Source organism: Mustela erminea, chromosome 9 (genome assembly GCF_009829155.1).
Source record: "Mustela erminea isolate mMusErm1 chromosome 9, mMusErm1.Pri, whole genome shotgun sequence".
NCBI classification, from domain to species: Eukaryota; Metazoa; Chordata; class Mammalia; order Carnivora; family Mustelidae; genus Mustela; species Mustela erminea.
The window spans coordinates 1,689,828-1,711,320 of record NC_045622.1 but is presented as its reverse complement, the minus strand read 5'-3'; the positions used below and the strand labels follow the sequence as shown (position 1 = coordinate 1,711,320).

The window sequence follows — 21,493 nt, the reverse complement described above, 5'->3', positions numbered from 1 at the left end:
TGGGATAAAATAATCATACTTTTAGGTTTTTACATGTTTTAAGCATCTGGTATAGAAACAAATTTAGCTAAAATGGGAAATTGAGATCAAGGAGACAGGAAACAAAATGAGTTGGTGAAGAGTTTCTACTCTGTGGCAAAAGCAATGAGATTTGGGGTTATGATTCTAACCAACCATAACAAAAGTCAAGGAAACTTGGTTCCTTTCTCTGGAAATAGCATTTCTAGCGTAAGGAGAGTCTCCCTGCTTCATCCTCTTTCTGTCTTTTTGGGTGAGACTGTGAGACCACGCTCCCGGGGGCTTGTCCTGTGTTTGCAATGAGCTGAGGCAACAGAGCACAACACTGTCTGACCGGAAGGAAGATGTGGCCCCTGGTTCCAGCTCTGCCGTGTGGAAGACAGCCTAGGGGCCTAGGAGTTCCTCAGTTCATCCCCACAATAACCCCCAATTTGGGGTTCCCAGGCAGACTTGAAATGACATGGCATCCGTTAACCATGACACCATCCTACCCCCCAAATCCTACCTTACCTTACACAAGGAATAGAAGCAAACTGGAGGTGGCAGTGCTAGGTCAACGTAAAGGAGTAAAGATAGGATCGGACAGTCAGCAGTTAATGCTGATGGAGAAATTCACTCACCCATCAGTGATAACAGTGACACTTGGCTCATGGGGCTACTGAACAGATGTGAGGGCAGAAGACTGGAAAGTCCAGAAGAGATATGGGTGGAGTTTTCTGAGAGGTCTGGCTTCCCTGCAACCTCGATGGCTCCCTGAGTGAATGGACCCTGCATTTCATTACAGCCGAATGTGCACATTCCTTCCCTTGTAGACCTAGCTTCCTGCCATCGCTTCGCACACCTGCCTTGGGCCGTGCTCCCCCTCAGGTAGACAAGACCATCTGTGACATGAATGGTCATCCCTGCCAATTCTGCACTCTGAATGTGGTGCCCAGTTAGCCTTCCATTACATTTTCCACAGTGTGTGGACATGAGCCCTGTAAGGTGCTGTAGGAATTATGGATGAAACTGCTTCGTTCTTTCAAGGCTGGACTGCACCTGAGTGCACCCCCACAGTAGCCCCCGTGTGCTCCCAGAAAACATAATGTCTACAGAGAGCAAGACTGGATTTTCAGTATTCATGAGCATTTTATGGACCCTGACTACAATCCCAGCCCTTGGTCACCTGCAGACTTCATCAGCCAGGGAATTGTTCCTAAACTCTGTTGTCGGTGTCTTTCTTCCTGAGTACCCTATCTTACCACATACAGTCGGTCCTTCTGCTGCGAGGCTCCGGGTCTGCTGGGACTGCTGCCCACAAGCTCGGTAATTGTCCAGGCAGAAAATAATGTGTTATCCCTTCTCGAGATGTTCTCGTTCATAATCACTTAGGTTTCAGAAAAATGGTCTAGCAGCCCTTAAAAGTCTAAACTCTCTGCACATTTTTCATGAAGTCTAGAAGCATGGAAAAGCTCAAAAGGGAAACAAAAATAGGAAGCTTTTTTCTTTCTTTTTTTAAAGATCAGAAGCTATGTATATGGAGTACAGCCTGCTTTAGAAGTTGGGAAGAATTTTAAATAAACTCTTAATGGTTCCAGCTCATACAATGCATTTGTCCTGAAATATGTATTTGTGTTCCTATGTCAGCCATTAATCTGAGAACTATTAAAGGCATTAACCTTTTTTTTTTTTTATATTCCCAATCAAGAAGAACCCAACTCAGCAGATAGCTTTTCTGCCTAGTCTTGTTTTATTAGTGGAATGGCTTTATGGCAATGATTCATTCAGTGGTTTATTGGCAACGAGGCGAGTAAATGAAGTGAAAAATCTTTCGTGATGTGGTAATTTGCAGATTGAGCATCTTTGACTTTGTGTAGCGTTGCGCAAGCCACCACCCGGCTTAGTCCTTCTCCAGTTAGTCCGAGTCAACTTTGCCTGGACTCGTGTGGTTCTCCGGGTGGTGGAGAGGGCTCAGGGTTTCCACCTACAGGTAGTAAGAAGTGGCTGGCGGGTCGTCAGTGGGCTTTCACTTTGGGGTGCACTCGCAGCTGTGAGCCCTAGCTCAGAGAATAGGAAAGCATTTGGGGATGGTCTTATTAGTATGTGTCCTTCGGCGGCTGAAATTAATTCAGTGGCTCCTTCCTTCCCTTTAAAAGTGAGCAGATAACCTATAACCAGCCAGTTTGCCTTCCCAGATAAAAGCTTTTCATTTCTCTTTTAACTTCCCATGCTCTCTCAAGTCAGTTTTGCTTTCTCCCTCCTCTCCGTGCGGCGTACCTGAACCTCAGACTATTACATGGTCTGAAAGCTTTGAACATCAGTGCCGTGATCAGCCGGGAAAGCAGTCGATTTCCGCTTTGTTCAAACAGTGCTTTCCGGTCTTGTCTGGGAGAGTGTCTGCCAATTCATTTTTTTCTCTTCTTATCAGCAAAACACATATATACCATGCTCGCGTTGCTTCATATAAAACACACGGAAAATCCCTGAACCATCAGGAGATGGGTTAGGAGAACCACCTGGGCTCTGTGCTCACGCCGTCGCCAGGCTCTTCTGTTGGCTGTCCGATGAGAACGCGAAGAGCCCCGGGAGTCCAGGGGCCGGTCATCACTGCTCATTAGGGTCTTGTGACAGTCATGCTCTTCAGACACTCACGTCTTGGGACTCACTTCCCTCCCCGCCATCTGCAGAACCCTCAGTCTGGTTAACGTAGAGTCTTGGACAATAGTGACTCATGCACATCGAAGAAGTTCTCAGCAAAGCTGTGGGACTCAAGCCTGAAACGCCTTCCAAGCGCGCCGCCGGGGCAGAGCTCAGCTGCACTTTTGGGCCATCACGGGTGGGGCTGTTCGGTGCCCAAAATGTCAGACATTCTGCAACCACTGTTGCTGGGTGGGGTTTTTTTTAGGGGGGGGGAGTCTTTTGGGGTTTTTTGTTTGTTTTATTTTTTAAATGAAGAAGCAAAACCCACGAGTGCCCAGCAGGCGAGCACATGGTGACCACACACGGAAGGCACAGACCACTGTGATTCTGATTTTCCAAAACTGTGAAAGCGTTACAAGTAGCCCAAAGCGTGGGGCCCTGTTTTTGGCCCCTGCTTTATTTCCTGGCGTGTGTGTCTGTCCCCAGTGTCTGCTGGAGGTGCAGGGAGGGAGGTGACAAGAGGAGATGCAGGGGGGAGGTGAACAGGAGAGAGCAGGAGCGTCCCGGGCTCCGATGGCACCGCCCCGGCCCGGGGGTGCTGCTTCACCCGCCGCTGTGTGCGCAGCCTGCCCGCGAGCCGTCCACACGTAAGTTCCCATGGCATAGGCGAGCTCAGCCACGTGGGGTCAAGTCCCCGTGCCAGCTCCGTAACGGTGGGCAAGTAGCTTAACCTCTCTCTTTCCTCAGGTATGAAAATTAGAAAAGTACTAATATGTTGCAGGGAAATCCAAATAATATTTGCAAAAAAGCCCCTTATGACAGCGTGTGGCATCAGTACCGTGAGTCGTTGTTTCCGCTGTTCTGGAAGGGCTTCGATCCAAACTAGGACACAAAATAAATTGGGTGGAATCGGTGACACAGACTGTCAGAGTAGTCGAGTCGCAGGAGGGAAAGAGAACAACAGAATTAGCTCGGAGAACGGCCATTTGGACTGAGTTTACCAACAGCAGATGGTTTGGAGTGTTTGCGCCTCTGGAAGGAGCTCTCGTCGGGTGCCCCCCGCCCCCCATGTGCTCATCAGCATCCGTCGGGAGCTCTGCTGCAGGTGGGAATCCGTGTCCCGCTCTGTATGCGCCGAGCGCAGACTCCGTAGCTTGATCGAACAGGGAAGAGACAAGCTGATCTGTTCTCCTCCTCTCTGGGACCCCCATGGCCCAGCCTGGCTTCGTACGGAGGGACAAGCGATGAGGTCTCTGCACCCGCTTTTCCTAGTCGAGGGTTTGGGTCTGTTCATGGTTCCAAGGAGGTAATGACGTGAGGACGAGCAAACGTCTGGGAAGGAATTCCTGGTCAAGAAGCAGAGGAGTACCATGAAACGTCCCACAGAGTCCAAAGCAAGATTTTGCCATACGTAGCCTTCACCAGGGACCAGCGCAGCCGGGCGCGTCCCCACTCCGGCTCCCAAATGGAGCCCGACAGCCCTTGGAGACACAAGGAAATCACGGGCTCATCAGAGGGCATGGGTGCCGGGGTGCTAGGACCCTAGCGGACAGTCCTGCACACAAGTCGCAGTGGCTGGAAGACCCCGCACAAGGCACGCGGCCTCCTTGAGGATCTCGGTCCCCCCATCTATAAAACGGGGATAAGGACCCGTCCTCTACTACGTGACAAGGTTTGTCGGAGGGGAGAAGAAATAACGTGTCTGTGCTCATCCTTGGAAAACTGTAACATACAATATCGTTATATGGTAGCCCCTGCTGGAGTTCAGAGGAAAATGGAAAAAAAATCCAAATGGACAGCAGTCGGGGACCTGAGAGCATACGGAGGAGAAACGGACTAAGAGATCGTGTCGGTGGGAGCGCGTGTGTGGTTTCCAAAGGCATCGTGTCTGAGACGAGGACGTTTGATTTCGGCAAAGGCCACTGCGGGGAAGAAGTTAGCTTCCATGTAAATATACTATAATTATGTTTCAACTTAGATTTTTTAAAGTTTTTACTTAAATTCCAGTGTGTTAACATACCACGTGATACTAGTTTCTGGTGTACAACACAGTGGTTCAACACTTCCCTTTCCCGCCCGGAGCTCATCACCGCGGTGCCCTCCTTCAGCCCCGTCCCCCGTTCCCCTGCCCCCCGCCCGCCTCCCCTCTGGTGACCAGCAGTGTGATCGCTGTAGCTCAGTCTGTTTCTTGGTTTGCCTCTTTCTCTCTTTTTCCCCTACTTTGCTCATCTGCTCTGTTTCTTAAATTCCACATTGGAGTGCAATCATTTGGTATTTGTCTTTCTCTGACTTACTTCCCTTAGCACGATGCTCTCCAGCCCTGCATCATCCCAATCAATTTATTAACTTAAGAGATTAAGGATATACTTTATGAAGAAACATTGTATCAATACAGTATTGAGGTAGAAAAATTCTGGTGGAGCTTGGTCTGTTTTAAATCGCAAAAGGTATTTCATTTTAACAAATGGATAAGGACATACACGCATTTTCAAGTAATTATGGCCACTACGCACCTTCATCAGGCATTACATCCGGGCGTTACATCAAACATTGAGCCGCACCGGCGTATTCGCGCTCGTGACACTATCCGCTGTTCTGTTTCCAGAAATAACCAATACTCAGTATTGTATTTATCCGTAACATATGCTCTGTTCAAAGAATATTTATAACAGGGTTTGGAGCAGCACTTGGCACACAACGGGCCCTTGGAAAGCTGTCGTAAGTCCCACTGGGACCCTGGAGCTCATCCTGTGCGGCCGGTGGGTGATGCTGGTGGCGTTACCTTGTGGTCCAGTGACCACGCTGCCCGCGTCGGGAAGTCGACAGTTGTAAAAATGTTAACGTGAGGGCGTCATCGTCGCAAGCCCAGAGTTTTTATGGGCTTCTCAAAGGGTTGGGAACCAGTTGTCATAAAGAGCAGAAGGGGCATCTCGTTGTGCTAAACCCTCCGGGCTTTCTAACAGGAACTTTCTAACAGGCGCTGTGCTTCTGGTCCTAGGTGTTGAAGTTTGAGCCGGGCCACTTCAAGAGGAGGGGCAGAGCAAAGCACATGGCTCTCGTCGACATCCAGCTGGACCATCACGAGCGCTGCGACTGTGTCTGCAGCTCAAGACCGCCGAGATAAAGGGGCGTGCACACACGCTGAGCACCAATGAATCCTTAGTTTGAGGAGGGTGTGGCGAGAGACTCTTTTTCTCCCAGCAGCCAAACTTAACTACTAGCCTGCAGAGCAATGAATACAAGTGGTTGCTGAGTTTCAACCCAGCTTGGTTAGCCGTGGCAAGTAGCAAGGTATATTGTCAACGTCTATAGCCCAGAATATAGGATTGCAGCCAATAATAGTGTCAGAGAATCCGTACACGTACGTACACATACGTACATACTCTTCACGTCTCTGTGTCAATACATCAAACGGTTTATTCCGTGTCTACAATGAGGTACACCAGAGCTGATGCATGGTGGCATCATTTAGACCCTTAAAAATCTTTTGACAAATTCAGGGACATATTAAATACAAGAAACATGACCTTGGAAGATTCAGAAGATTATTTAGGTTATTTTAAAATTTGAATCACAAAACAATCTTGGAGCTTGCTCTTTTAAAGAAAGCACCTTGTATATTAAAAACCAATAAATGAGCTTTTCTTATATATACATCTTAACTGTAAAGAAAAAAAAGGAAAACTATGGATTCTGGGACAAAGGCACAGACCTAACCATGTTTCCTATGGGACACACTACGTGCTTACCTGGGTAGACAATACTTGCCCATCTCCAGAAGCATGCCATGATAATATAGATGCGTTAGGAAGTAAGTCATTGAGTCTTTTTCTGCATCCTGCTGAGGCATGCAAATTCATTGAACACCTGTCTCCAAAAAATTTCTCAGAAGGTTTATTATTATAATCCTCCCAGAGACAGTTTATTAACTGTAGCAGAAATTTGAATTGTTTCCTTCTGGAAAACACCTCCACAGAAATAACGCCTTTGGAAAACAGCATGGGGACTCTGTATGACCCTTTCCAACTAGTGTTCGTTGAAAGACTTGGGTAGTTGAAAGTAAGAACAGTGAATGTAGAGACAGTAACAGAACTGGAAATTGGATGGAGTATTTGATTGGGTCCTTAATAATAAGGGATCCAAACCTCTCCAAACTATGCCAGTCCGTTTTATGTCTCTTGCATTCATGCTCCCGTCTCTCTGATATACAAACGTGGATTTATAATGGCATTTAAATTTGGCAAACATCCTGAATTATTTATAGCCTAAAAGCTTTCCTGTATAGAAACCACCCGGTTTTATTGATGTAACTTCCTAATTGTACCCTCACTCACCATTCTGAATTCCTGTTTCTGAACTAAGTGGAATCAGGTCTGGAGTCTGTGGTTCTCTCCAGATCCATGGAGCTCATTCTTAGAAGGCTGTCCTGGGGACACAAATTCGGCCTTGCTCCGCCACTAGAAACCTTGAGTTCGGATCGGTGGTCTTCTCATTTCTCCCTCCCAGGCTCCTCAGTGTCTATTGGAAAGGAGACTGAGTCCCGGAGTAGGAAGCGATTCATCATTCTCCAGGCTCAAGAGAGAGAGAAACACTGAAATCCAGATAGCCCCAGGGCCACCCGGAGAGAGTCCCACTTTTCTTGCTGCCTGGAAACAAAAAAAGGAAAGCCGACTTCTCCCGTGAGTCTAGGGCTCTAGTGACCAGGACCGGTTGAGTGAGGGGTGTGTGACGTGGGCTGCACCAGCCCAGTGCTCAGGTGCGGGGTCGAAATACACCTGGACTTCAAAGCATGGACCACCTTCCCCACCGTCCTCACTCGTAGCCTCCTTCCCTCTCAGCTCTCGGAGACGAAGGCCATTGCTTATTAACGATGTGAAAGTTCCCTAGACGCACCCAGTGTTCTTGCTGCGGAGGGGTGAGGGCAGGAATCCCTGCCTTGTTTAGTTGCCCAGAATCCCAGAGCACAGTCAGAAATGTCCCAAGCAGACACACTTGCGGTCAGGGACCTGCTGGTCCCCTTCACGGCCACATGCAAGTTTACCGTGAAAACATCGGCTCGGGTGCCCAGATCAAATGAGTGTCCCCTGACTGTGGCCTGTGCCGTTCACGCTGTCGTGGGTGTGTGAAAGCTGAGCATGTTCTCCCTCGTTTTCAATAAACCTTCCAGGCTGCAATAACCGCGGTGGTTTTCGGTTAAAGCCCTATCTGTGCTCTTTATTTATTAGCTGAAATGGAAGCAGGCATATTCGCTCACTTTCCTTTCTTCTTTCCTGAGTGTTTTATTAAAACGTCTCCCTTGGTTATCTGTTATCTGTTGCACTTCCAACGTGTAGCCAATAAATCTGTTCCATCGCCATCAGAGGAATAGAAAAGCTCGCCGTACAAATTACATTTCAACACAAACCCTAATAAATCCGCAATTCTGCATGGCTCGCTCACCTGGAATAATGCCTTTCATTCACTCCGTTCTTATGGGGCAGAACACTCTCATAAGCAGAACTGGTTGTGTTTTGTCATGTCGGCAACACGCACTTTTTTCCTCTCGCCACATGCTTCTATAGCAAATGTAATATGGCTCTTATCTTCGTGAAAAATATATGTTGCTTTTGAACAAAACTACTCCGTTATTTAGTCCCCAACGGCACTTTTGAAAGGAGTACAGTGTTACGACCTTCCTCTCACCACCACATGCAAGTCTTCGGGGTGACGGGACAGGGTGACATCTGTGGGCTTCATTTTGGAAAGCAGGAAGGGCGTGAACCTCATCCCCTAACAGCAGGTTTTGGCTCCGTCCCTGTGCCGAGCCTGGGCAGCCAGACGGGGCTTGAGTTTTGCTGTTCTGCTGTGCCACTGTGCCTCTTGGACTGTTTGTTTTCCCACCAGCCTTTTAATAAAACAGAGTCGCATCGGACCTCCCTCCCTGAAGACAGCTCACAGCCTGTGTCTTCCTTGGGGGCTGACATCAGGACCTTTGGGACTCATTCCCCTTCTGTCTGCCCTGGAAGCTTTTCCCTCCTCGAGGGGCAGCCCAGCCGGGGAGCGGTGCTCCCGCTCAGGGAGACCAGTGAGGGGTTGTGAGCCTAAGGACTTTGATTATGATCAGGGGCCGGGGGAGCGGGGACAAAGGGCAAAGCGAGCTCTGCTCAGAGGAGAACTTGAGCCCCTCCTCGCAGCTTTGTCCTGCCAGAGGCAGCCGCGGCACAGAGCTGGGTGAAACTCGGCCACTTCATTTAGCGGAATGGCTTCAGGTTGCTTGGGGAAAGGCAGTGGGGACGTGTTTTCTTTGCCAAGAATCAATTTTCCCATCAGAAATACCAGCTAATGTGTGAGACAAAGTGTGGGGAGGGCCAGGAAGGAATCCAATAATGCTGTGCATAGTGGTTAATTCGGAGAACTTGGATTTTTATATAAAAATCATGCTAGCTGTAGATCATGATTCTTACATAAAAATCCAAGTTATCAGACTATATATACACATGCACAGCTATCTGAATATGCTTATATATATATATATATATATGCAGTATCTTAATGCAGAAACCTGAATCATCTTGTGTTATTTCCTGAAGTATACATGTGTCCAGTTTTACTCTGAGAATAACTTAACAGATGTCCAAATTGTTCATATCCTCCCGGGGTCCTCTGGTAGAATATTAAATCAAAATTCATAGATTATTGTTCACGCCTGAACTCCCAGGAAATACGGTTTTGTTTATTGACGGCTCTGATCAAATGTGCTGGAAGAGAGAATATTTATAATTCACTGGTTTTTATTGACATCCACTTAAATTGTGTTGTTTTTAAAGATCAAGTTAAGACTTGCAGCCCTGGGTGGGGGTGGGGGAGGTCTCCTCAGTGGCAGGGGAGGCATCACCAGTGGGAATGGAGGAGCCACTAACCGCTTCATTTAATACCTCATGCTTGCCGTCCGGGTTATCGTCCTCAATTATAAGTTAACTTGTATTATTTTTTTATATAAAGCTCATTTCTACAGAGATCTGTAATAATTCTTTAGCAGACCACATTAGAAGAGAGTGGGGCTGAATCAGGCCAAGAAATCTTCATTTTCCAATAAAACCATTTGAATTTCTAATTATTTTAAACTATTGGATATAGGCTGCCGGGTTCAGTGGCCGGGAACCAAACGTTAAAATTACTCTCAGATTCAGTTTCTATTTTACATAATTCCTATAATATAGATTCTCTTTTAAGAACACATTCTGGGTCATGTTCTCGTACCTCCACGTCTCTGGTTGAGGTCATATTACAAGTTCGTTCTTTTCTGATAGCTTCTGGCCTTTCCTTTCTCCCTGTGAGCCCTACCTTCCTCCTCTTTCTCATCAGTCTCTATACACCAATCTTTGGGTCAGGGAGAATCAGGATCAGTGTCTGCTTTGGGAAGGCACAGGAGGTGGGGGCCATTCAAGGAGACCAGGAGAGCAAATGGTTTCCCAAGTGAGTAGGTCACAGGCTTAGAACGCCAACTGTTAAAAAAAAAAAAATCCCTACTTTTTGAAAGTTGAGCACGACAAGTGAATCTTTGCTGTTATTGTCCATTTTGGTAAAAACTTCAGAATATGGTGGTGGATGTTTCCTGACTTCTATCAAAGGATATCTAGCCACCATCAATATGGGGAAAACTGACGAAATTAAATGCTTCATTAGTTCATTGAACAACAAAATGCATTAAAACACATTATGTATCAGGATTGCTTTGGGGTCAACACACAAGGTGCACAACAGAGGATAAAAGTAGGGATAGATATTCTAGGTGGCATAAACAAAAGAACAAAGATCTTCCGGCAAAAACGCAAAAGGTAAATGTAGGCCTGTCAAAGAATGAAAAGTAACGAGGCAGGAAAGAACCACGATAGGTGGTAAGTTTGATAAGGCAGAAAAGCAGCTGGTCACACCAAGTCTGCGTGGACGGCTAGCAAAGTTTTGTCCTTTATGTGGAGCTGAGGAAGCCGTGGGGGCTCTTAAGCCCAGTGGGGCAGCAAGTGTCACACTGTGTCGGAACATTAGAAGGTCTTGGGTTCAGTGAACCAGCCAGCCACTTGCTGGACCTGTTTCCTCATTTACAAAATCAGAAGGCTGAGATAGAGCCTTTCCAGCAGAACAGTTCTGTATTTTGGAAAATGGCAGCCTGCAGGAAGGATGGGGCTAGGAATATGAATTATAAAGCTCCTCGGAGTTCTCCAGAGGAGGCGTCAGAGACAGGAGGGGTGCAGGCCCCCTCTGGTTGTGCAGGCTCTGCACTGCAAGTTCTGGAAGGTGCGGTCTGCATGGACGGAGGCTGCAAGGAAAGTTCACAGGGTGATTCAGAGGTCTTACTGACTCAGCCTGCAGAGCAGTGCAGGCTCAGGGCACGTCCTAGAGGAAGAAGTCCTGTGAGTTGGACTGTTGAGAATGTTCTCCCCGGAACACTAGGCAGGCAGGAAGGAGAGGCTGATTTTGAGAGAGGAGATCACAACTGTCTTAAGAGCCAGGCCTGTGACATTGACTGGAGTCACGCTGAGAGCCGCGAAGCAGAACCCAAGAGAAGGACGGTAAATAACAGAAGCCAAAGGACCACAGAGAAGAGGGGAAGGAGGAGTTCACAGGCTCACAAGTAAAGGTTCCGAGGTGGGGTGAATACGTCACTGGTTACGTGTCCGGAACTCTGCCAGACGCAACAGATTTGAAGAACAATAAAATAACCATGCTTTCTGCCTTTATCAAACTAGGGAAGGGATGGTATATATCAAATAAATAATTCATTGTATTTGTGAGAAGGAAAAGGATGAGGTGAGAAGACATTAAAAAGTAGAATTTCCCTCAGCAGCAGAAACGGATTCCTGAAGCATTGGTCATTTCCTAGAGACACTGGAGCAGGAACATATTTGAGTAAATGTTAGGCAGCAGGAAAGCGGAAGGAGACTGTGGTATTAGAAATGAAAATAAAATTATGACTCACTTAAAGAAGTATTTTGAATTTTTAATTGACCACTGATGATATATGGATTGGGTGTCGAGAAGCGAGCGGAGGAGGGTGTCAAGGGTTTTTCTAGGGCTTCTGGCAAAACAAACTGGGCAGATAGAGATGCCTTTATTGAGGCTGGGGCCCGGGAAGAAGAGGAAATTTGTGGTAAATCAAGAGCTTGGTATGAGACATTAGTGCCCAATGGTCTTTGACACACCCACTCGGAGATACTAGGTGGACAGGTCTGGTCTGGCACTCAGGAAGGGTCTAGGAGTGAGATGTAAGCTTGGGAGCCATCATCACATAGTGACTGAAAGTCACAGGACTGGTTGAGTCCCTTGGAAGAGGGGGAAGACCAAGGAGGAAAAGGATGACAGGACAATGGCAAGGGTATAAAAGTAGTCTGGGTGCCGGAGGAAGCAGTGGGTCCATGGGGGCTGGGCCTGTCTCATCAATATGGCGAAGAAGATGGAGCAGACGTGCCCAGAAACACCCTTCCCAACCCGCCCCCTCACAGACCTTTTCGGGGAAAAGTGGCTTGATCGATGGTGGCACTGTGCACGGGAACTTGGCACCATGATGCCCAGCCCTCTCCTGGGGTCATGAGCTGTGTGTGCCTGTTGAGCCCCTGGAATGTGGCTTCAGGCTGAAGACGTCTTTCTTGCACTACCTTAAACTGACTCACATTCAAGTGTGAATGGCCACATGGGAGTACTAGCTGCTCCTCAGAGCAGCTCTGGACGTGAGGCGTTTCCCACGGACTTGTGGCCACAGTCACACTTCACAGAACCACACACACACACACATACACACATGCACACACACACAAGCACGCGCATCTCGGCTGGATATCCAGGGTCGGCTGGATATCTCAGCGGCACCTGACCCAGCCCAGGACCTACCTTTCTCATGACATATGGAGCTGGGAAGAGATTCAAATGGTCTCTCTGGTTATTGGCATAATAAGACGTAAACATCGATGGCTGTGGCACCACACTCCTTCCACATGGACCAGAAAGCCCAGGGAAGGCCCAGCCACAAAGGAAGGGGAGGAATGACACCCGTGTGGGGAAGTAGTGGGGAGTCCAGAGGGAGCCCCCCACTCCGTGCCCCTGGGTCCTGAGGTCTGGCCACATTCCAGTCCTGGTTCTCCCGGAATGTCGCTGGTGAGGTATGACTCAGAGGGTCACATGCTGTGCACGGAAGAACTGTGCTGAAATCGAGGTTTTGAGTGAAAACCACTTACTGGAGAAGCTGATCAGTGAGCAGAAAGAGAGACAGTCGATCCCTATTCTTCATGGTGGTGAGGTGCTCTAATGGCGCCCCAGACACCAAGTTAGTGAGCCCCGAGTCACCCTTCCAGCGGGAGGAGACACGTGGTTAGGTTTTCTAAGCATCTGGTCGCAATACTTTCATCAAGTGATAGACACATGACCTTGTCTTCTGTGTGTCTCTGCTTAAGGAGGTCTTATTTAATGCGTGCTATTGATTAACATTGAACTCACTGACAAAGCACTATAACCCTTGCCTTACCTAATGCACACATGTTCACCATAAGGCACGTCCCAGCCTTCTCGCCCTTAGGAGAAACACACAGCACGTTAGTGCCATGCCTGGGAGCCATTTCAAATGGCAAAGGCACCAACCAAAAAAAACACAAAAATGTAAAAAACCTGGCACTAAAAAGACCATGAAAAAGACCCTTTTTTACCATGTGAGCACTGAAAAAAGAAGGCAGAGTGGCACCTCATTCAACCCCAGCTGGGCGTATGTGTGCTGGACACGTCCAGTGGTTCAATGACCACGTCTGTAAAAACACACAAGGGGGACAGATTGTGGAGGCACGTGTGAATGGTAGGGAACAGGCAAATCTGCAAATACAGAAGCTGCACATAATAAATGTTGACTGTGTCCATTTATTGAGTGCTCACAGGATCCCCCAAATTTTCGGAAGCTCAGGACTATTTACCTAATTTTCAAACTTACCCAATGATAAATGAGTTTTCTGAAATTGACAAATGAATCTGTATAAAGCGTTCCTTCCAAAGTGTCATTGTATTTATTACGTTTCCTGAAAATGAGAGGTGAAGCATGGAGACTTTGAGTAAGGTCTTCAAGGTCAGCAGGCGCTAGACTCCAGGCAGTTCTGTAACCTACGTCCATCATCGCATGGTCTCACCACCTGTCCTGGTCACTGGATGGGGGTGGAGCTAAAGAATTTCTTCATCAAGTCTTCTCACCTAGAATCCCAGGCAAGTGTCCTGAAGTCATCAGTGAGTATTCTGGTCCACTTTCACTCATTTAATTAACTAACTAACTAACTAATTAGGACAGGCACAGTTTTGGGCACCAAGGCCAATGAACAAGATAAGGAACAACACAATGTTCTAGCTTTTGTGGACTTGGTAGCAAGGTAGAAACAGAAAATAATCATGTATGTAATTTTATAGAATGATCAGTGCTATTTTTAAAAAAAAGAAAAAGCTAATTAGGTAAAAGGTCTCTCCTTAAGGAAGTGACATTTTTGCTGAGATCTAAAGGAAGTGAAAAGTAACGGGGAAGCATCTTGGGGAGGAGCATTCTAGGCAGAGGGAAACAGGAAGTGCAAAGGTCCTGAGGCAGAAACAAGTGAAGGATGGTGTGAGGAGAAGCTAGAGGGCTAGGGTAATGTGGACAAGGAACAGCAGCAAATAAACAGAAGTTTAAAAAGTAGGGAGGGCTCATTCATAGGGGTCTTCTTGGTCATAGCAAAGACTTTAGATTTTTAGTGTGTTGGGAGGTCCTTGGGGAGTTTTGACCAGGGGAGCAAAGTATTAGGACAAGTGGCTAAAAGGGCCATCACTGGATAGAGAGTTGGCCGTGAGAAAGCAGAGTAGTGGGGCCACAGGCTCGGGAGCGACGAGCGACAGAGGCTCGTTGAAGGAGGCCAGAGCAGGCAGTTTTCTGATGTCTGAAAAGCAAAGAATGCCTCCGCGAGCATGGCCCTGACTCCCCAGTGGATGCTAGAACCTTTCACCCCCCTGGGGAATGTCCTAAAACAGGAGGATTGGGGGTGGAGCGTTCAGTTTTCTTCAGACCTGCACAGCCTTTTCATAAATCCTAGATTCTGGAGTCGGGTTTTTTCTTTTTTCTTTTTCTTTTTTTCTTTTTTTGAAAGAAAAAGTTGATTTCTGGGTCTCCTGGGAAAGTATGTTCTCAGTACATAGGAGTCAAACAGCTTTGCTGATTCACTTAAATCCCCATTTTGTAAAAACAAAAAACAAAACAACAAAAAACCAAACAACAAAAAACCAAACAAAACCCTGATATTTTTCAGGTTAAACCTTATCTCAATACCAAATTCAATCTTGGTCATTACATAAATGAAAAGTAGAATTTTCTGTGACAGATTACTTGTCCCTGCATGTCATGGGAAATGAAGACTCTTGGGCTTGATAGAAACTCTGACAAAAAGCCGCGAACAGCTCTGCTGAGAAGACAGCTTGCACTCATCCTGAATGAGAGAAAAGCCCAGAACACATAGCAAATGTATTCGTTGGGGGGAAAAAAAAAGGAAAACAAGGAAACACTTTGGTCCACTATTTATCCAAAAATGCATTCAGAAAGAAACCAGATATAATTGTCTGAATTCTGGGACCTCCAGCTCACCCTGCCTTGGTCCCACAAGAACAACAATCAGTTGCTGTTTTAGCCGTAGGAGGAGGCGTACCCCTTCAGCGAACATTTTCAAGCAATGTATGAACGTCTGCACAAGATCGGACCAAATATGACTTTCCTTTTTCTTCTCATACAAATTAAAATAGACTAAAAGCCCCAGAGCTGTGAATGGTAGAGCTCTCAATCTGACGTCAAGGAGATGAGCCAGAGTTTAACCATAATCATGTTTTGTGTCTAGAATATAATGTGTCTAGAATATAATGTGTCTAGAAGAGACCTACCATTTTACTATTGTACTTTTTCTCAGTTATTCAGTCCACGATTATTTCTGAGGACCTACTACATATCAGAAACTGGAGGAGATACAGGCAAAGGACCCGTGAATAACACCAATTCAGCTCCTGCCCGTGTAGTTCTAACCATGTCACATGGACAGGTAGTAAAGCGGAGATTACCCAAAGCAACTTCCAGAACCCCTATGACCAGGGCCTCTCCTTTCCCCCTGGAGCAGCGTTTCTCCAGCTCAGATCTGTTGACATGTGGGGTGGACGATTCTTTACTGGTGCCTTGCAGACTGCGTGGCGGCATTCCTAGACTCCATGCACGAGATGCTAGGAACATGCTTCCCCCTCTTAGTGATAACTAGATGTGCCTTTCGATAATGCCACATGACCTTGGGGGAAACCATTAGTCCTCATGTGACAACACTGACCCGAGAGCGTGATCTTAGCAGTGAGAGTCTTACTTCCTCTATAGTCTCCTTTTCATTCTGCAAAGTTGCCTTTGCCAAACGATACTGCCAGGAGAGGAGCTTGAGGACGAGGATAACGTGAGAGGCTGGCCAGTCCCCCCGGGCTGGACCCCGCTGAGGATACAGCAGAACCCCTCCACTGGCTCTTGAACTAGAAAAACAATCACTGTTTCTTAGGACAAAACTACTAACTTCCAGGATATTCATTCTTTTATTCAGCAACAACAAAAAATAATGAAATGGCTACTCTCCTATATACCAGGCACAGTTCCAGGGATTGGAGAGAGGGGACAAGACTGACCAAAATCCCTGTCCCTGAAGAGTCCAGAATGATGGGAGGTAGATAAATAAGTAAAATGCACATACCATGTGAGACAAATAATTGTTATCACTACAGAAATATAAAATCAGGAAAAGAGGATCAGTGGTGGAGGGGAATTCAATTTTAGATAAGGCATGTAAGTAAAGGCCCAAAGGATGTAAGGGAGAAAGCCATGGAAATACCTGATAAGAGTATTCCCTGCAGAATGGACAGTAAGTGCAAAGGCCCTGAGGTAGAAGCTTGCTTGGTATGGGGCTAGAATGGCACGAGCTAGGTCAAGCTAAAAGCCAGATTTTATTGACTCTTGTAGGCCATCATAAGGACACCAGTTAATATTACTAAAGGTCGTTAGTGAGATTCAACAAACATTTCTAATCATCCTTCCAGACACACAGAAGGGTGCTACTCTGCTCTCTCAGAGGCAGGCGTGTGGTCGTCTGGATTATTTGCCCCAATACTTCACTCCTTCTCCGCATCTGCACACATGTCCTGGCTTCACCTTGACTGTGATTTTGGCCACAGTAAATAGAAGAGAGGGTGTCCTGGCCTCAGGGTCTGGGGACAGGAACAGCCAGGGAAGGAAGACGGCCATCTGACAAGGCTGTGGCCACACCGGACATCTCGCCGGCGTACCTTCAGCTCCTTTCTTCCAGTTCTCCCCCTGAACCTCTGTCCCCGGAGGCTCGTCTGTTTTATTCTCTGCTATTCTTTTTTATATCTTACACTTGAAATACTTTTATCTGTACAGGAGGTTACAGTAGTAAATCGTTTCACTTGTTTCCAATTCGATTCAAAACTGTTATCTTACTAAAAATTTTCTTCGAAGTAAAGATGATACGGTATACGCTGGTGAATTAGAGTGAGGAGCACAAGAAGAAAGGGAAAGAAAATTCCATAAAAGTAAGCGACTGCTGCTGGCAAGCAGTACGTTCCTTTGTTCTACCCTCCGGGAAGCGCCGGAGCAGGTTCCTCTGTTTACTTGCTTACTCATGATTGAAGCAGAGTCGACACACGACGTTCTGTTACCGGCACGTGGAGGATGTGGGGATCGGACAAGGGTCTGCCTTACGCGGCGCCCCCCTCCAGGGTCACCACCACCCATCCTGGCCCGGCACTATCAGACCACTGCAGACTCTGTTTCCTATGCTGTGCCTTGTCTCCCCAGGACTTACTCAGCCCCAGGAGGCGGAGCTGAATGGAATGACGCCTGCGTCCTCCAGAGGGTGGTCTGGTTTGGCTCCTGGGAAGGAGCCCTCAGGGGAGATGAGGAAGAGGAGACTAGGGTTATGTCAGTGGCTCTCTGCTTTAAAAATGTGAATCTTTGGGGTGCCTGGGTGGCTCAGTAGGTTAAGTGTCTGCCTTCGGCCCAGGTCATGATCTCAGGGTCCTGGGATCGAATCCCACATCAGGGTCACTACTCAGTGGGGAGCCTGCTTCTCCCTCTCTCCCTGCCTGCCTCTCCTCCTGCTTGTGCTCTCTCTCTCTCTGTGTCACATAAATAAAAAATCTTTTTAAAAAACTGTGAATCTTTCAATCACTCCCAAGGATTATTAGGCAGAGTGCTGGACCCCATCCTCAGAAGGGCTGATGATCCGTGGGTGAGAAACGGTTTTGCATTTGTAAGTTCCCAGGAGCTGCCGACGCTGCTTGGCTGGGGACCAGGCTTGGAGAACCTCAGGGCTGGGGTACGTGTCCCTTGCTTTCCTCCCTGTGAGACGGCTTCAGCCCGCTGTGACCAGAGGGTCACTGTTCTGCTGGAGCTGGTCCATGGTACATGACTCAGTTTCCCCTGGTGTTCCTGTCACAGCCTCCTCTCCTCTTGCCCTCAGGGTCTCAAAGGCGGTCGCGCTTCCGTCCAGAGGTCCTGAGCTCCTGTGCATCACCCATCCTTCCCCTACGCCCCACTCTTAGCTTGGTCATTAGTTTATTTGGAAATAGAGCCTCCATGAATTACACTAATTTGGGTGAGCCAGATCCAAAGACAGAAGAGTCCTGGGGGAAAATGAATAAGCAAATTTAGTATATGTGCTGCCGAAGCGAGCACGAATAAGCAAATTTAAAAGGCACACGATATCCACAAAGGAATCCAGTCCTCTTTTTTTAAGATCCTGTCATAGGAGGCCAAGGGTGAGGAGGTCTCCTTCTATCGGTGGGCCAGCGTGCCAACCGCTGAACCAGACGCTCACAGCCGGGCTCTCCCAACATCAAGACAAGCCCACACGCTGGAAATCGAGCTGAAGGCGGAGCCTCCCATGTCAGCAAGCAACGGAATCACCTGGAGGGCCTGCTAGACCAGCACGATGGGCCCTGCCCCAGAGCTGGGATTCCACTGATCAGCCCGGAAGGCCAATCGCCGGCCCTTGAACCGGTTCCCAGGTGCTGCTGACGTCGCCGGTCATGGGACCACGCTTTAGAAATCACAGCTCCGTCAGCCCTTCCTCCTACCCCACTTCCCCTTCGGCACTGGGCCAGTCCAGGCTCTCACCACGTCCACACGAATGACCGCCCAACCTTCCGAAACATCTGGTAACAAGCAGGTAAGTTTAAAAAGCCGGGTCGTGGGGATCTGGGAGGCTTTGGTGTTGTGGTTCTTTGGTTTTCTTTTAAGTGGGTGCGTGTGTGATTTCTGACTTCACAGGCCGAGGTGAGGCTCATCCCCTGCTTGGGGAAGGGACTCAGGGAAATGTTCAGTCGCCTGTAGGGAAAGCAAGAGAAACACTGATCTCTGAGGTTCTTTATTGGTCTCACAAACATGGTTCTCCCTCGAGAACTGACAGGCTTATGGAGTTTTTAAAATTATTTTAATAATCATTTTTCTTACCAGTTACGTGATATCATCCCTGTTTCAGAGTTGTTCCTTCAAAACCCGTCTCCCACCAACAGTTGTGTTTTCCTGTGGGATAGCGCTTAGCATGTGCGAGGAAGCAGACCGGCCGGCTGGCGGTAAGCACCAGCGAGGGGCGCTCCGGACAAACCCCACGGGATTACCGTGCATTTCTGCGTCACTGGTGGAAGACGGTTGTGTTATTTTCGGAGTCAACCAATCTCTTATAATCATGGCTTAAATATTCAATCCTCCAAACATCAGATATGGATTTATAATTATTTCCACAAATGGCTGAGACCAAGCATCGGATCTGTGGAGGCTAATGGTCCTGTGAGAAGTCATCCGAGAAGAGCCAGGGGCCAGGGACCAATGGTGTGGGGGGAGCAGGCAACGAGTCGAGGGACGTGGGTGATCAGGTTGTCCGGTGTCCTGCCCAGAGAAGGACATTATCACTGATAAAAAGTAAATTTTATTTCCTTCAGAAAATAATCTATACTCTTTTTTTTTTTTTTTAAGAGATGGGCTAAAGAAAAACTTAAAAGTTGAGGACAAGTAGGGGCACCTGGGTGTCTCAGCGGGTTAAGCATCCAGCATTTCAGCTCAGGTCACTGTCTCAGGGTCGTGAGATCGAGCCTTCTTATGTCAGGCTCTGCGCTCAGTGGGGAGTCTGCTTGGGATTCTATCTCTCCCTCTGCCCCTCCTGCTCGTGCTCTCTCTCTCTCTCTAAAACAAATAAATCTTCAAAAAAACTAAGGACAAATAGCTCCATCTCATGTAAATGATGAGATACAGGGAGATTATGGTCAGAATCATTTTTGTAAAATGTGCTTTTGGTCAGGGGATGGTGTGGGTCGGTACCCTGGATGGTGATGCTGGGAAGGAAGGAGAGAAGGAGCCCTGAGGAAGGGGGACCGAATGGGGGGGCTGTGTGAGGAGCTCTGTGCTGGTCCAGGGCGGGGGGACACGGGGTAGGCTTTGGGTGGCCACCAATGTCTACAATTTTGTTCTCCAGCCAAGGAGGAGTCCAGAGCTCTGACAAACTGACAGAAAGTATCTTAGTCTTTATGGACCCAAATCAGTAGGAGCTGGGATAAGAAGACCACAGAACAAAATCTCGGGCGGGGCTGGAGAAGACCTGGAGCGCGGGGAGGTCCTTGTCACCTCTTCCAGCAGAGAGGAGCTGAGGACACTTGTCATTTACCAAAAGTCCTTCCGGGGGAGCCGGGCTGCCCGCACATCTGAGATGTTATGTAAATAGATGTTGGTAGGAGCAGTGAGGTGAGCTAAAACAGGAGCCGAGAAGGGGAAGAATGCATCCCCCCTCTCCGACCCCATCCCAGGCTTGACGTCACCATCTCCAGCGACAAGAAAGGTTCCTCCCATCCCCCCACAGGGAGCTCGACTGAGCCGTGATCTCTCCACCAGTGCCTTCCCCTTCGGGGCTCCGACGGAAGAGACCTGCCCTCTGAACAGAAGCACTGAAGCTGGGAATTCCCCCTGGGATCCAGGCAAGAACTGCTGTAACACGCGTCGAGATGATGCTAGGACTCTGCTAGGTACTCCATTCATCCGCTGAACTCTTAAAAATTCGTCTTCTTCAGGGGGGCCTGGGTGGCTCAGTGGTTTAAGCCTCTGCCTTCAGCTCAGGTCATGATCTCAGGGTCCTGGGATCGAGTCCCGCATCAGGCACTCTGCTCAGCGGGGAGCCTGCTTCCCTCTCTCTCTGCCTGCCTTCTGCCTACTTGTGATCTCTCTCTGTCTATCAAATAAATAAATAAAAATCTTTAAAAAAAAAATTCGTCTTCTTCTATGCACACATTAAAGATGAGAAAAGTAAGAGAAAAAATTTTAGGAGCCAAAGCTAGAAAGGCTCCAAGCCAGAACATAATGGAGCGGGTCTGGTTCAGGGGCCTGTGCTCTTAAGCACTAAGCATCGGCTCCCTGGACCTTTGAAAAGGGCTTTTCCTCTGGTCTCTCTTCCTTACCTGCAGAAAGTGTCCCACTGGGTTTAAAACAATCGAGTTCAGACCATATTGTGGGCTGTGAGCGCACCTCGTGCCGCTTACTCTGTCGGAAGTCCAGCTCCAGCACCTTCCCCTTCTCTGTGAGCCACCACAGCCTTCCAAGGCCCCCCGAAGGCCGCCTCACAAGGCCTTCCTTGGCCCCCCCATCACCTCCTGAATTGGGCTGTCATGAGCAGAGTCAGACCAACCGCTCTGAACCTCTAATTCCCACAGTGACCTTTCACTGCAGTGTCTCTCCACCCGCAGGGCCCTCCCCTGCTCTGCCCTGGGCCCTCGAGCCCCGACACATCCTGTCTTTCTTACCTTGAACTTC

General features: G+C 48.0%; 1 protein-coding gene across 2 annotated transcripts in view; it reads left to right on the top strand.

Annotated features, from left to right (window-relative positions):
• Positions 1–8,064, top strand: part of PDGFD (platelet derived growth factor D) — a 221,461-nt gene extending 213,397 nt beyond the window's left edge. For both annotated transcript variants that reach the window (XM_032356405.1, XM_032356404.1), the window contains exon 7: positions 5,636–8,064. In XM_032356405.1, the coding sequence (XP_032212296.1) occupies positions 5,636–5,761 (126 nt within the window). In that variant the 3' untranslated portion in view covers positions 5,762–8,064. The remainder of the gene's footprint in view (positions 1–5,635) is intronic.
• Positions 8,065–21,493: the final 13,429 nt, after the last annotated feature.